At 61.2% G+C, this 13,036-nt stretch overlaps 2 protein-coding genes across 6 annotated transcripts; both read right to left on the bottom strand.

The window, feature by feature from the left end:
- Nucleotides 1-183: 183 nt before the first annotated feature.
- On the bottom strand, nt 184-10,831 carry CCDC183 (coiled-coil domain containing 183). 5 transcript variants are annotated; one of them, XM_046655934.1, is made up of 14 exons: nt 9,210-10,831; nt 8,536-8,657; nt 7,491-7,568; nt 7,205-7,372; nt 6,949-7,053; nt 5,131-5,253; nt 3,708-3,833; nt 3,526-3,580; nt 2,843-2,943; nt 2,050-2,210; nt 1,651-1,819; nt 1,452-1,562; nt 1,270-1,366; nt 194-527 (listed from the first exon to the last, which is right to left on the bottom strand). In XM_046655934.1, exons 1-14 carry the CDS (start codon nt 9,277-9,279, stop codon nt 409-411), a joined length of 1,605 nt encoding a protein of 534 aa, XP_046511890.1. In that variant the 5' UTR covers nt 9,280-10,831; the 3' UTR covers nt 194-408. The 5 variants fall into 5 exon arrangements, with proteins under 5 accessions (XP_046511875.1, XP_046511882.1, XP_046511890.1 ...); XM_046655906.1 differs by lacking the exon at nt 9,210-10,831 and having other exon boundaries at nt 208-527; nt 7,491-7,789; nt 8,536-8,623; XM_046655910.1 differs by lacking the exons at nt 8,536-8,657; nt 9,210-10,831 and having other exon boundaries at nt 197-527; nt 1,473-1,562; nt 7,491-8,168.
- A 141-nt stretch (nt 10,832-10,972) lies between these two features.
- TMEM141 (transmembrane protein 141) lies at nt 10,973-13,010 on the bottom strand. Its single transcript, XM_046655956.1, has 5 exons — nt 12,854-13,010; nt 12,493-12,559; nt 12,212-12,295; nt 11,827-11,934; nt 10,973-11,420 (listed from the first exon to the last, which is right to left on the bottom strand). Exons 1-5 carry the CDS (start codon nt 12,905-12,907, stop codon nt 11,407-11,409), a joined length of 327 nt encoding a protein of 108 aa, XP_046511912.1. The 5' UTR covers nt 12,908-13,010; the 3' UTR covers nt 10,973-11,406.
- Nucleotides 13,011-13,036: the final 26 nt, after the last annotated feature.

Here is a 13,036-nt window from a genome sequence, read left to right as displayed (position 1 = left end):
TACGGGGTGCCACGAGGGCCACGGGATTGCGCGCATGCGTGGGGGCTGCGCGGCTAAGGGGCGCCGCGAGGGCCACGGGGGTGCGCGCATGCGCAGGACGATGGGCTCGGTCGTCCTGCTTTCGGAGCCGCCCCCGGACTTTCAGATCAGCCCAGACCTGTCCGCCTCTCCGCCCGCTTCCCCCCTCCCCGCCCTCACGCCTCAACTCCGGGGCCCACATCCACGGCCAACATCCCACCTTCTCGCAGACTTCCTGACGTGACCTCCCACGTCTGCGTCCCCCAGACCCATTTTCTCTGAGACGCCTGTCTCCCCGGGGCCCCCAGGAGTCCTGGAAAAATGCTTTATTGTGTAAAACAGTGGACGCAGGCGGGGGGACGGGGAAGGGGCTCCTCCTCCTCCTCCGGGTCACTTCTTCTTCTTCTTGGCCGCCTTGAGCTTCCCCTCGATCAGCCCCTGGGCCTGCCTCTTGATCTCGGCCCGCGAGGGGACGTAGCTGTGGTCCACGTCGGCGAACTGGAAGGTTTCTAGAGAGGAAGGCGAGGAGGACGGGGGCCGCGCTCGAAGCCCCTCTCTAACGGAGGTTTCTGATTCTAGATTTGTCTTTTGGCGCTCATTCATTCACAGGCAAGGTACTCACTTAATTTTCTTACTTTTCCTGTTCCTGATTTTCTGGCATTTGGGGTCTTACAGACCGGGGACACACCGCGCTCCCAGGGCTAGCCAGTGCTTAAGAGTCAGCAGAGGGCTTGCCCCTGGGCGTGTCTTTCATGCAGACCAACCAATCCAGAAACCACAGCCCCGACCACCTCCTCTATCAAACTCACGCCAAGCCACTATTCCCCTGCCTAAATCGACCCGGGGCCAGGTACCAGGCAACTGGGGACAGCCCCTATGCTCCAAGCCCGCAGGAATTATTCACACGACCAATCTTAAACTGTGTACCTGCCCTGCCTTGCACTTCCCGCAGAAACCCCAATGAAGGCTCTGGCCTAGGCCTTCCCCTCGCCCCCTCTGCCTCCTGCCCGGCACTGTGCTCCCCTGTGTAGAAAATATTAAAAATTCTCCTTTCAATGGCATTAGCCTCTCCATGTCCTCACTAAGACACCTCCATAAATTAAAACCTGTGGGTACAACTGACACACGCTCTACGTCCCTGTAGCCCCCACTGTCCCTCCAGGCTGCCCTGGTCAGATGGAGCAAGCACCATCTCCAACCTCTGCCTCCACACAGCCCAGACCATCCCTCTGCCTGGCCCCCAGCCTGTACCTATCATATCCTCCTCCAGGCCCTCGAAGGTGATCCTGGTGTTCTGCCTCTCCTTCAGAGTCGAGGACTCCAGGGCGTCCCTCACCTTTGTGTTGATCTGCAGGGCACAGGGGACTGTCAGCTCCGAGGGAACATGGAATGCATAGGCACTGCCCTCCCGCGCCCTGCCAGCCCAGGGCTACCTCCTCAGTCCTAGACAACACCTGCACTCTGTCCGCCAGGTACAGGAGCTTTCCCTCGCAGTACGCCAGCTTGCTGTTCACATCGAGGGTGCTGAAGGGCACCACTTCTTTCTGTAGGCCAGGAGGAGGGTCTCGTCTCCCCTCTGGCCCGTCCCAGGGACCCTCTGTGCAGGCGGCTCCTACCCACTCTGGCTGGTACCTGGGCCCTGGGCAGGGTAATGCCAATCAGCCGGATGTAGAGGTTGTCGATGCCCATCTGGATGGTCAGCAGTAACCTCTGGCTCTTGGTCATGCTGGCATGAGCCAGCTGCAGCCTGTCTTCCTCCTCCTTCAGCATGTCCCTCATTTTCTTCTCAATGGACTTAAAGCTGTTGGGGACAATGGGGTGGGAGGTGGCACAACCCCAAGGGCAAGGCAGCCGGGGTCTTGAGCTGGGTGCCGTGCTAGATTCAGTGGCCCAGGAGCTCAGATGTAGGCATGTGCAGTCCCCCAGCGGGGTCTCCACAGCTCATCTGCAGAGCACTCGTGGGCTTCCTGGCTATGGGGACACTCAGCTGCAAGCCTGGCCTCAGAAAAGGCAGGGGCCTCCCTGGGGTACCTGATGGAGCTGGGTGTCTGGTGGAACTTGAGTATGGCCTCCTCTAGTTCCAGCTTCTTCATCAAGGCCTCCAACTGTGCCCGCCTCTCCTCACAGTCCTCCATCTGCAGCTCCAGGTTATCCTCCGTGTTCTTCTGAGCCAGGAACCTGCCAGCGATGTCCTGGCCAGGCCAGTGGGGACAGAAGCAGGTGTGGGCCAGAAGGCCGGGGGCCCCATAGAACTGGTTTCTTCTGGGTCCTGCCCAGTGATTAGTAATGATGTTGACCATGGCTGGGCACTGAGAGCTTGCAAGGAACCAGCCATTGGGTGAAGGACTTTATGTGTGTCATTGCAGGTAACTCTCACAACAAGCAGACAGGGAAGATAACCCCAAGGTAGAGACAAGGAGACCACCACTGAGAGACTGCATGGCTTTGAGTCACTTCTCCAAGGATGGTCAAGCTTATGTCAGGGCCATGGACAGGAGCTGAAGGCTTACTCATAATAAACCCAGGTCGGATTAGCATAAAGGGGGCAGGTGGAGAGGAAGCTGCTCATTATGACGCTGTCAGCTTGGAAGGGCAGGCTGTGCCCTCGGCATTTGGATCCTCACATTCCAGTAGGAGGGTAGCTTGGATATGCCAGCCACATCCCAGGAGTGCCTCTACTCGGAGCCGTGGGGGCTGCAGCTTTGTGTGTCCATTCATTCAAAAGGTGCCTGCAGACCCTGGTCCAGCTCTGCCTGGCCTTGGGCTGGGGTAGGGCCCCCAGCTGCCCTCCCACCCATGCCCCAGGAGTAACAGGGAGCAGTACCCAGAGGTGGGAGCACCGCACAGCGGTCTTGACTTTCTCCACCAAAGCAGTCACGTCCGTCTGGTATTCGATATCACCCTTGGAGGTGTCTCTTCTTCTCACTGGGCACAGCAGAAGGGAAGGGGCCAGCATGCAGGAATGGCGTGGGAGCTCTGCCCGAGGCCACTGGATGCCTCTGTACATGCCCAGTCATCAGGGGAGGCCACCCAAGAGGGGGGTACCCAGGTACCCATCAGGTAGCCTGCTCTCTCCTTGGCCGGCCCTTCAGGGATGCCCCAGGGCGGCTCCATCCAGAGGAGGACTGGAAGCAGCCTGGCACAGTGGGGCTTAGTGGCATTTCTCAGAGGTGGCTGGGACTCCTCATCTTTTCTGAGGAGTCACGGTCACCGGGCCCCTGGAGTGCGAGGAGACAGCATGGCCGAGTGCATTTTACAGCTGAGAAGCCAGGGTCCAGCTGCACTTGGCTGTGAGCCCAAAGCTGGTAGCAGCACCTTGAAGCGCATGCTGTGGCTGCAGCGCTCAGCCTCTGCAGGTGTAGCCGGGCAGCGATGGGGGCTCGTCTGTCTCCCTCACCCCAGCCACTGCAGGCTACACCTGGCCTCATGGTGACCTGACTGGATGGCAGAGCCAGTGCTGGGCTCTGGGGACCCTGGCTGGGGATGGGGAGGGAACTGAGCACTTACCTTTCAGGGTTTCTGTGCTCATTATATTGGATGGGAAGTCCAGGTCCTGCCGGCCCTGATGGGATGGGGAGGAGGAGGTGAGCAGTGGCCTCTGCCAGGCAGTAGGCCACCCCAACTGTCCTCGCGCTGCAGTGGGGGTCGTGGTGGGGCTGTGCCCAGTGGCCGGCCTGGCGGGGACTCACCCGGCGGTACCTCTCACTGGTCTCCTTGGTGTGGATCTTGTCAATCAGCTTCTTCTGCTGGTTGAGACGGTTCTCCCGTGCCCGCCGCTCCTCAATGAAGGTCGCCTCCCCTTGCCTCATGTTCATCTGGGGACACAGGGAGGCGGGCAGGGGTCTGTCTCACCAAGGCCTCTCGTGGTGCTAAATCCAGCAGTCGGTCTCAGTCCCCATCTTCCTAGATTTGGGAATACCATTCGAGCCTGCTGGCCACACCCTTCTTCCTAAAACGCCGGTGCCTGCCAGCCTTTACCGTCCTCCTTCCTTTTGGCCGTCCTCTCAGGATGCACCCCCCATCTGGCCCTTAGTGGCACGCAGGCCTCCCATGGCGTTACACTCCTCCCCTGCTGCAGCCACAGCTCGCGGACCCAACTCCCATGTACCTAACGGATTTCTCTCTCCAGCCCAGGCTTTCTGCTGCCTCCGGGCCAGCTCTACCTAGAACTCACTAAAGTAGATTCCATGTGTCTAAAAACGAACTCATCATCGTTCGCCAGACCTGGTCTCCTCCAGCGCGTCCAGCTTTGGTGGCTAAATCCATTGTCATCTATGCCTGTGTACACTTCCTGGACGCTGCTTTCTCCCTCACTGTCCACAACTAACTTAGCGCCAGATCTCATCAGGGTGATCTCTTAAACGCTTCTTGGCTCCATCTGCATTTGGTCACCCAAATCTACCCCTGGTCTGGCCCAAGTGACCAGCATCTTGGCCCTGGTCCCCTCCAGTCTCTGCAGCCAGGGCGTGCCCGTTTTGAAACACAAATCTGATCCCATCTCCCTCTATCTCTTCCCAGGGCTGCAGGTTGGCTTGGGGGCTGACACCTAAGCCCCAGTCGCTCCACTGCCTTGGCCGGCTCACAGGCTCCATTCCTCAGCAGCTCCTTGGCTCCAGCTGCTCATGCCTTTTTCTGGCTCTGTTCAGCCCCACGACCTTTGTTGTCTTTCCTCCTCCAGGGCTCAGACCGCCATACCTCAAAAGAGAGTCCCCCACCCCCCAAGTGCCACCTCCCCGAGCAGGTTCGTGCCCCAGGGTGGCCCCATGGCACCCACACCTCTCTCTGCAGCGCTGGCCAGAGGCCCTGTGGTCTTTCTTCACAGACTGCTGGATGAGCTTCAGGAGGACAGGCATGCCTGCCTTGCAGGGGCCTTGGCACAGACAGGGTGAATGGTGTCCCCTGCCCAGGCCAGACCAGTTCTCTCCCTCCTCCATCAACCTCAGGGCTTCTGGGCCCAGGGGGACCTGCTCTGTCCAGGGTCACAGTGTGTGAGCAGAGCAGGCTGGCAGTACGGGCAGGTAGTGTGGGCAGTGGGGTGTCCTGATGGACCCCAGGCCAGAGAGGTCTGAGAGAGAGCCCTGCAGGGCCCCCAGCCCTGGGACCTGAGCTCACCTTGACCTCATCTGTAATCATCATGGCATCTTGGGACATGACTGTCATATCTGACAGTTCCGAGCAGTAGTCACACACAAGATTCTGCAGCTTGTCCAGCTCTGTGGGGTATCCTGCCAGCTCCTGCACGGAAAGGGGCAGGCGGGCACTGAGCCTGAGGGCCAGCCACATGCTGCCTCGTTCCGTGCTCGCTTCCCTGGCCCCGCCCTAGTTCTCTGCTGGCCCCTAGAGTGGACCATGCCTGCCCCCCACCCCTTACCCCAGACCCTGTGAGCCCCGAGGACAGTGATGGGTCTGGCCTGTGGCCCCAGCCCCCAGCCAGGCACAGAGCACATGAAAGGAAGTGTTTTGGGAGGAGCAGACAGCATCCTCTTGGTGGGCTTTTTTGCTACCCAGGGTGACGGCCCAGAGGCACTTCCGAGGAGGCTGTGATGGCTGTCCCACCATGTGAGAGGTGACTGTGAAACCTGGGAGACCCACTGTTTGGGAGCGGCTGCTGTTTGAAGTGAAGCAGAAGGTCAGAGACTGAGGGCTCAAGGCCAAGGCCATCCTGACCAGCCAGCTGTGGGACCTTGGGAAAGCCACTTAACCTCTCTGAGGGTCCCCATCCACAGAAATGTGATAATGGCTCCTTCAGAAGGTTGCTGTCAGGATCGGTTGAGAAGGTATAATGTATTTACACAGGGCCAGGTTCACAAATGTCCAAGATATCTTGGCTCTTAGTATTTTATTGTTAATTACTACAATGTAGAATCTTCGCTGTTTTTTTAAAAATGTGGATGACCAGAGGAGTTATAAAAAAAAAAAAAGCGTATGTTCTGAAAAGATAATAAGGTGCCCCTGAGGGGACATAATGTGCCCAGGTGAAGGAGGGACAGGACCCTGAGTGCAGTCAGCGTGGGAAGGGGTGTGAGGAGGGCCCAGGAAGGGCAGGGGGGCAGAGCCTCCAGCTGAGTCTCCAGGACCAGGGGGCCGAGGTGGAGGGACATGTGGGAGGAGGAGGCTGTGCACCACCCAGCTCTGGGGGCCACGGGCAAGATCTGGGGGGCTGTGACCCAGCCGTGAGAGCTGCAGTGCCCACTCAGCCCCCCACACCCTCCTCCCAACCACACTTCCTGTCTCCCTCCCCCAGCCTCAGGATGAGGGAGTTTGAGGGGCTTCCCTCTCTGTCCCTGGCACCCACCCTTGGGCCCTCCTCTCTTCCTCCTCCTCCCATCTACCGTCTACCTGGCCTGTGGCAGGCGCCTGTGCTCTGCTGTGTGGGGGCCAAGGGCGGCCTACGTGAAGAGGTCTTGCCTCACAGTGGGGTTCATGGCCCCTGGAGGCCTCCTCCTGGCCTGCGCCGCAGGGAGCAGGGCACTGGCTCAGAGAGGCAGGCAGCAGGCCCCAGTCACTGGCCTGCTCAGAGGTGGCTTGCCCTGCACGATGTTAGGCGACTTTGGGAGGGTGCAGGGCGCAGCGCCTGCCCTCGGAGGCCAGGCACTGAGAGATGACAAGGCAGAATAAAAGCACACTAAACTACCGTATACATGCAAGAAGACCCAACAATTCTCACACCCCGTGAGAGGCCTTTCAGAGTGACAGACGCCACGTTCTTGAAAGAACTTTTCCAGGTCCGCGGTGCCCCTGCTCAGCTGGCGCCCAAAGCAGCTCAGTCCTCCTGGGTGATCCAGCCCGGAGGAAAGCTGCAGGCCTGGGGCGCCCTGCCCTGGAGGCTCCCGCGCCATGAGAGATCCCAGCCCTGGCGCACAGGCCGGGGCCGCAGACCCCGCCCCTCCGGCCAGCTGGGCTCCCTGGGGCCCGGGTGAGGGGACTCACTTTCTTCAGATAATCCAGCAGGTTCACGTACAGCTGGTGGATGTTCTGGCTTGTGGTGATCTTGATCATCGTCTTTTCGATGTTGTTCTCCAGCTGGCGGATGACCTGGGGGCGGCCCGAGAGCGCACTGAGAGCGCAGAGGCCGGCCGGCAGGGGCTGGGCTGTCGGTCCTGTTCACCTAGCCCCGCCCCGCCCCTCCCGCGGAGCCCCGCCCGCCGCGAGGCCCCTCCGCTCCCACGGAGCCCCGCCGCCCCACCTGCAGCAAGCGCAGCTCCTCCTTGGTGGCGTCTGGCTGGTTCTGCAGGCCAGCCAACTCCAGCTGCATGCTCTCGAGCTTCTGCCCGCGCCGCCGCACCAGGTGGATCAGCACGTTGTGCACGTTCACGCGGTCGAAGACGTACTTACGCAGCTTCTCCCGGGCCACCTGGGTCGGCAACCCCGCAGGGACTCCAGCGTTGGGAACTCGCTCTGCCCCCGACCGGCTCCGCGGCGCCCTTTAGTGGGGGGTGCCCTGGCTGCGGCACTGAGGGATCCCATCTTACCTCCATGGTGCTGCGGCAGTGCGCCAGCCTCATGGGCTCGTCCTTCCCGCAGGCCTTGGAGATGGTCCACTGGTCGTACTGTGGAGCAGCGGCAGCGGCTGAGCGAGGGGCTGGGCCTCTCTGCGTTCCCCTAGCCACCGGCCCCCCAGGCATTGTCCCTAGGCTTCTTCTGCCCTGTGCTAGCCCAGCAGCAAGACCCCAGCTCCTCGGGCCACAGGAGGCAGAGCGCTACAGGACCCCATCCGGGCCATTCCAGCACCCATGCGATGGGGGTGTGGAGAGGAGAGCCCAGGTCTCCCCTATGTGAAAATTAATAAAGAGAAGCCTCATTTAAAATGGGGTGGGGAAATCCTGTAGGAGGAGTTATCATGCACACAGCATCATAGCTCACTTTACAGTTTAGGACAGGCGGTGGTGCAACTATTTTGCTGCTCCAGCAGTTGGAAGGAAGATTTTCTCCTTGCCCAGCAACAGCCCAGCCAATGAGAAGTCACTGCCACCCTGCACTCTTACTTGCACTCTCACTCTCCTCCACTGAACTTTCATTTAGAACAGCCCCTCCCAACTCCCTCCCACCTTGTCTAGGAAAGGAAGCTCCCCTGCTTTGTTCTCGGGACTCACCTGTGGTTTATCATAGTCTGCATGCCCTGAGTTGTGATTCTTTTGCTATTCCCAAATAAACTCATTTTGCTGGGAACACAACTGGCTATTTTATTTTAAAGCCGACACCTTATGGCCAGAGAGCTGGAGGGACCCCTGCTGCAGGGGGTAACCTGGGAAAGGGACCCCAGTCAGGCCCCAAGCCCTGCCCTTTGGGGTGGGTGGTGGGGCACCTGCCCCCCAGGCTCACTGGTGTGACCAGAGCCCAGGGCAGAGGTCCCAGGGAGCCCCTCCTGAAGATGCCCCCTGGCTCCAGAAAGGTTGGTGTCAGAGCGGGACAAGGTGAGGAGGAGCCTGCCATCCACTTGTGTGTGTGGGGCTGCTTCAGCACATGCCCACCCCCACCCCCTAGCCGGCGGGGAGCAGGGAGGGGCGGGCTGTTCACCTTCTTGGCCAGAGCCCAGTCCTGGGCCCCATGCCGAATGTTACCGCGCAGGAGGGCCAGCGTCGCCTTGTTCTTGATCGTCTTCTCCTTTACCGCCTGGATCTGCAGTGCCCGACATTGCTCTGTGGGTGGGCGAGAGACAGGCCAGCCAGGATGTGGGCCAAGGGCCTGGCCAGGATTCCTGGTCTGGGGAGGCTCCACATCACGGAAGCCCGGGTGGAGGGGCACGAGAACATTGCCTCCATCACCATGCTCCTTCCCCAACCCTGCTCAGGGCCATGGGCTCCGCTGCCCAGCAGTGCTCATCTGGACGGCTCTCAGTGAGCAGCCGTGCTGGCAGTGGGGAGGGTGAGGTGGAGGCCAGGGATGGACATGTCCTGTGATCCCTTCCAGACCCACCGGCCACGGAAGCAGGTGGGTCTCTTCCTGTCTCCCCTGGCCTGCTATGCTTTCAGATCTCCTTGAAGCACCTCAGTTTCTGCTCTCCCCTGCCCCCTGCATGGCAGGCCCCTTTGATCCCTTTCCAGGCTCTGTCTGGGGGGTGGGCAGTAGGCTGGCCACTAGCCTGTTGGCCCTGGACTGTCCCTGTGTTAAAACTGAAAGTCCTGCCCCCAGGAGCCCCTGAGCCCCCGTGGGGGTGGGGGGGCAGCTGGCCACCCCAGCAGCGGGCTGACCCTGGAGTCGAGTGATGGTCTTCATCTCCTGGATCTGCTCGTCCATATCTGCCTCACTGTGCATCTTCATGGCGGCCTGCAGGGTCCTCCCGGGGCCCTCTGCACCTGCCGCCCACCCTGTGCTGGGTCTGCTCAGCAGAACTGCAGCTCAGATTGTCCCCTGAATCTCGGCCCATTGTGAGGCGGGCCAAGGTTCTCAATGCCCAGGGAACCCTGGAATTCCTAGCCCCCCAACCCCTGCCCCCAGCCGGCCTCGGTGTCATCCCTGCACACTTGTCTGTGGCTGCTCCCTGTTCAGGAGTGCCGCCTGGGTCAAGGCACCTATATCCATAGTGAGGTGATTGGTAGTGGCTTGGGACTGCACCCGACTCTGGCCCCCTGCACTCTCCCCTTCCCTCCCCGCCTAGGCCGCCCTCCACTGAGCCTCCTAAAGCTTCCGACCCCTCCCTGCCTTGTGAGATCTCCACTGCCCCACACCACCGCCAGTTCAAACTCCACACCCCAGGTGACCTGGCTCGTGAGACCCTCAGCCTCAGCCCTCCCTCCCCATCTCTCCCTGACCTTCGCCTGCTGCCCGGAGCCCGCCTTGGTCACCTCCACGTCCCTGGAGAATTCCTGGGTCTAGCTTTAGATGTCCCCTACTCCAGGAGGGGTCAGTCCCCCGTCTCTGCACCCCTAGCCCAAGCTCCCCTTAGAGCCGTGTGCTCCAAGTGCGGGACAGCCTGGGGCTCCAGGGGGTGCACACCAGATGGGCTTTTCCCACCTGAGGTGTGTGAGTTTGCTGGGCTGCCTGACAAAGCACCACAGACAGGCGGCTTCCACAACGGGAATTTATTGTCTCCCATCACGGAGGCTGCAAGTCCAAGATCAACGTGTCGTAGGGCTGGTGCCTCCTGAGGCCCCCCTCCTGGGCTTGTAGATGCCGTCTTCTCCCTGTGTCCTCACGTGGTCGTCCTTCTGCCCACCTGTGTCCTAATCGCCTCCTCTTCTGAGCACACTAGTCAGACTGGCTCAGGGCCCACCCTCACGTTAGCTTAATCAGCTCTTTACAGGCTCCCTCTCCAAAGGCAGTCGTATTCTGGAGTCCTGGGGGTTAGGGCTACAACATGGGAATTTGGGGCACACAGTTCAGCCGTGACAATGGCCTTCAGCCATGCGCTGTCACAGCACCCATCTTCCTCTGACCTCTCACAGATCCTCTCCCTTCCCCAGTTTTTATAAAGTGAGTCCAGTCCCATCTAAAAGTCCAAGTTCACCGTCGGCCCTCCCTCTGAGCCCAGGCCTTGCCCACGGGGAGGTGGAAGGGACTGCTGCGGCCATGGTCTGCTCCTGTCCTCCCACCTGTCTTCCCAAGGCCGGAGGCAGAGCCTGCTTACTGCCACGTGGACAGAGCTCCTGTAAGCTAGCTCTGGCCTCCTCTGCCTCTCCCTTGCTCCTCTCCTGGAGAGAAGTGACTCAATCTGACAAGTGTGTTGAAATGAAAGGCAGGTGGCATGGCCACTTCCTGTCCCTTGTCTCTTGGGAGCCAGGTGCTGACTGGCACACACCTGTTCTGTCTGGCATGCTCCTCCAGGCCACACTGTATGAAAACAGAGCCCCATGTAGAGTGGCCTCGATGGTCTTACAGGGCCCACAGGAGTGTCTAATTCTGAGTCAGTTGTTAGCAACTGCCCAGCACGTCCTCCAGTGTCAGCTGTACGGTACCAAGGTGAAATGTGACTCTTTCTCTTGCTGCTTTGACTAGTTTCCCAATTGCTTTAGAATTCAGGTGGGAACAGGGTGTTTATTACCCCCACAACCCCCAGCAGCAGCCGTCACCTCTGACTGAGGGGGATGCAGGGCCCAGAAAGGGGGTGTCAGAGCACCAAAGGTACAGAAGCCCCTCCACCACGCGCCCCAGAGCTGCTGCCCCCAAATGCGTGCATGAGACAGGGATGATGCTCTCGGCTCTCAGCATCCACCACGTTTCCCGCCGTCCTTTCTGGCTTGACCTGGGCAGGGCCCAGGCTTGGGGCAGGGACGGTCTGCACGGGCCTGGCACACCTGCCTGTGCTTGTGTGCAGGGGACATGGTGGGGGCACTTAGGGTATGTGGAAGGCCTTTGTGGTGGGGGAGGGCAGCCTGGGGTGTGGAGATGCTGCAGGCCATGTTCTAGAACTCTCCGGCCCAGGTCTTCTGCGCCCCGGCTGGAGCTCTGCTAGCTGCGCTGATCTGCAAGAGGCAACAGGTGACAGCTGGAACCATACCCTAAAGCTGCTCATGGTCCCTGCACCCATTTTACTGTGGCAAAAACTGAGGCCTGTAACAAGGACGCCAGCAGCAGCCAGGCTTGAGATCAATCAGTTGCTGCTCTTGGGGTGCCCACACGCCTCACTCTGCACTCCCCCATCCCAGGGCCGCCCAGCTCCTCCTGGGTCTTCTTCCTACACACGAGGCTCAGGAAGGTCTGTCTGCTGTGTGCACTGCCACACCTGCCCCCCCAGGATGTGCATGGTGAGGGGACAGGCCAGAGGGGAGAGGCCCTGTCAGCCTGCACCTTGGGCCCCGGGCTTGCCTGCCTAAAACTCTGGGCCCTGGAGTCTCAGGTTCTGTGTCCCGCTGTCCCCAGGCCTCTCACCTGTGCCTGTGTCTTTGGGGAGCTGCCCCGTCTCCAGGAAGAGCCAGAGGTTGCTGCATTTCTGTGACTCCACTCGGGTCACCCAGTAGCTGGCCACTGAGCCTGCAACTGGGGAGCAGGGGGCAGGGGCCGGTGGGCTGGGGGGCCTGGGCCTCTGCACTTCTCAGGGAAAGGAAACCTGGGCACAGGCTTCTTCTGGGCAGATGGTGGTGGTGGGTTCAGGCAGGGCTCCCACTGGGAACTGAGGCCCCATCTCAGGAGGCAGGGATGCCGGGAGCCACAGCCACCCCCCGCCCCGCGCGAAGGCACCCACCCCGGCTTCAGAGGCAGGGTCACCTCCGGCAGCTCGGGTGCATTTCAGGGGCCCCAGGCACAGAGTACCCACCCACGGCCACCAGCACGTTCCACTGAAAGGGGTACGGAAACTTCCTCTGAATGAACATCTGCAGGCCGAAAGTCACACCACTGCCTGTCAAGAGCCACAGTCCCCATCAGCCAGCCTGTCCACAGGGCTGGCCTGGGGACCACCTGGGCGCAGCCTGAGTGCCGCCCACCTGCCGGGCTCCCAGCACCTGCAGACAGGCAACCTGGCGCCACCTGCTGAGGAGTCAGGGTGAGACAGGAGGGTGAGGTCTCCACACCCCAGGACACCTGGACCCAGCCTACCTGTGACAAAGGTGAAAACGCCCTTCATGAAAGCGTTCGACTGGCACGCAGCATACTCCCCGAGGCCCTGGGACGGGGGCGGGGGGTGAAGGCTCAGTTCCCCTCCCTCTTCCGTCACCGTCCCTCCCTGCTTCCTTTGGGCACACTCTGACGGTGGGGCAGGGGACCACTCGTCGTGAGGCCCCGGGGGCTGGGACACATCCCATCTGCCCCCACGCCCACCCGGGACGCCCCGATCCTCACAGCAAGAGGGTACTCCCTCTCTGCCCCTCTTCCCTGACAAGGGCACCCCCGCCGAGCCCCCCGCCCCGCTCAGGTCAGGTCCTGGGTCCGGGGCCGCGTCTCAGGCCGGCCTGCTCACCGGGTGCTTGGCGGCCACGGCGTCGTCCACCCGGGACAGTCCCAAGTTCACCATGGCCGGCGGGTCGCGGAGAGCCGGCCTGCGCAGGACAGGCCGGAGGGCGGGAGGGAGCGCGCGGAGGGCGGGAGGGAGCGCGCGGAGGGCGGGAGGGAGCGCGCGGAGGGCGGGAGGGAGCGCGCGGAG

Source organism: Equus quagga, chromosome 1 (assembly GCF_021613505.1).
Source record: "Equus quagga isolate Etosha38 chromosome 1, UCLA_HA_Equagga_1.0, whole genome shotgun sequence".
NCBI classification, from domain to species: domain Eukaryota; kingdom Metazoa; phylum Chordata; class Mammalia; order Perissodactyla; family Equidae; genus Equus; species Equus quagga.
This window is presented reverse-complemented; position numbering and strand designations above follow the sequence as displayed.

Coding starts and splice junctions, on each gene's coding strand:
- CCDC183 (XM_046655934.1), bottom strand. CDS start 9,279: ATGAAGATGCACAGTGAGGCAGATATGGACGAGCAGATCCAGGAGATG. Junction 7,373..7,490: donor ACTGCCGCAGCACCATGGAG/GTAAGATGGGAT, acceptor TTGCCGACCCAG/GTGGCCCGGGAGAAGCTGCG. Junction 1,820..2,049: donor CAGACACCCAGCTCCATCAG/GTACCCCAGGGA, acceptor TGTCCCCAACAG/CTTTAAGTCCATTGAGAAGA.
- TMEM141 (XM_046655956.1), bottom strand. CDS start 12,907: ATGGTGAACTTGGGACTGTCCCGGGTGGACGACGCCGTGGCCGCCAAG. Junction 12,560..12,853: donor CCGTGGCCGCCAAGCACCCG/GTGAGCAGGCCG, acceptor CCCCCGTCCCAG/GGCCTCGGGGAGTATGCTGC. Junction 11,935..12,211: donor GAACGTGCTGGTGGCCGTGG/GTGGGTACTCTG, acceptor CCTGCTCCCCAG/TTGCAGGCTCAGTGGCCAGC.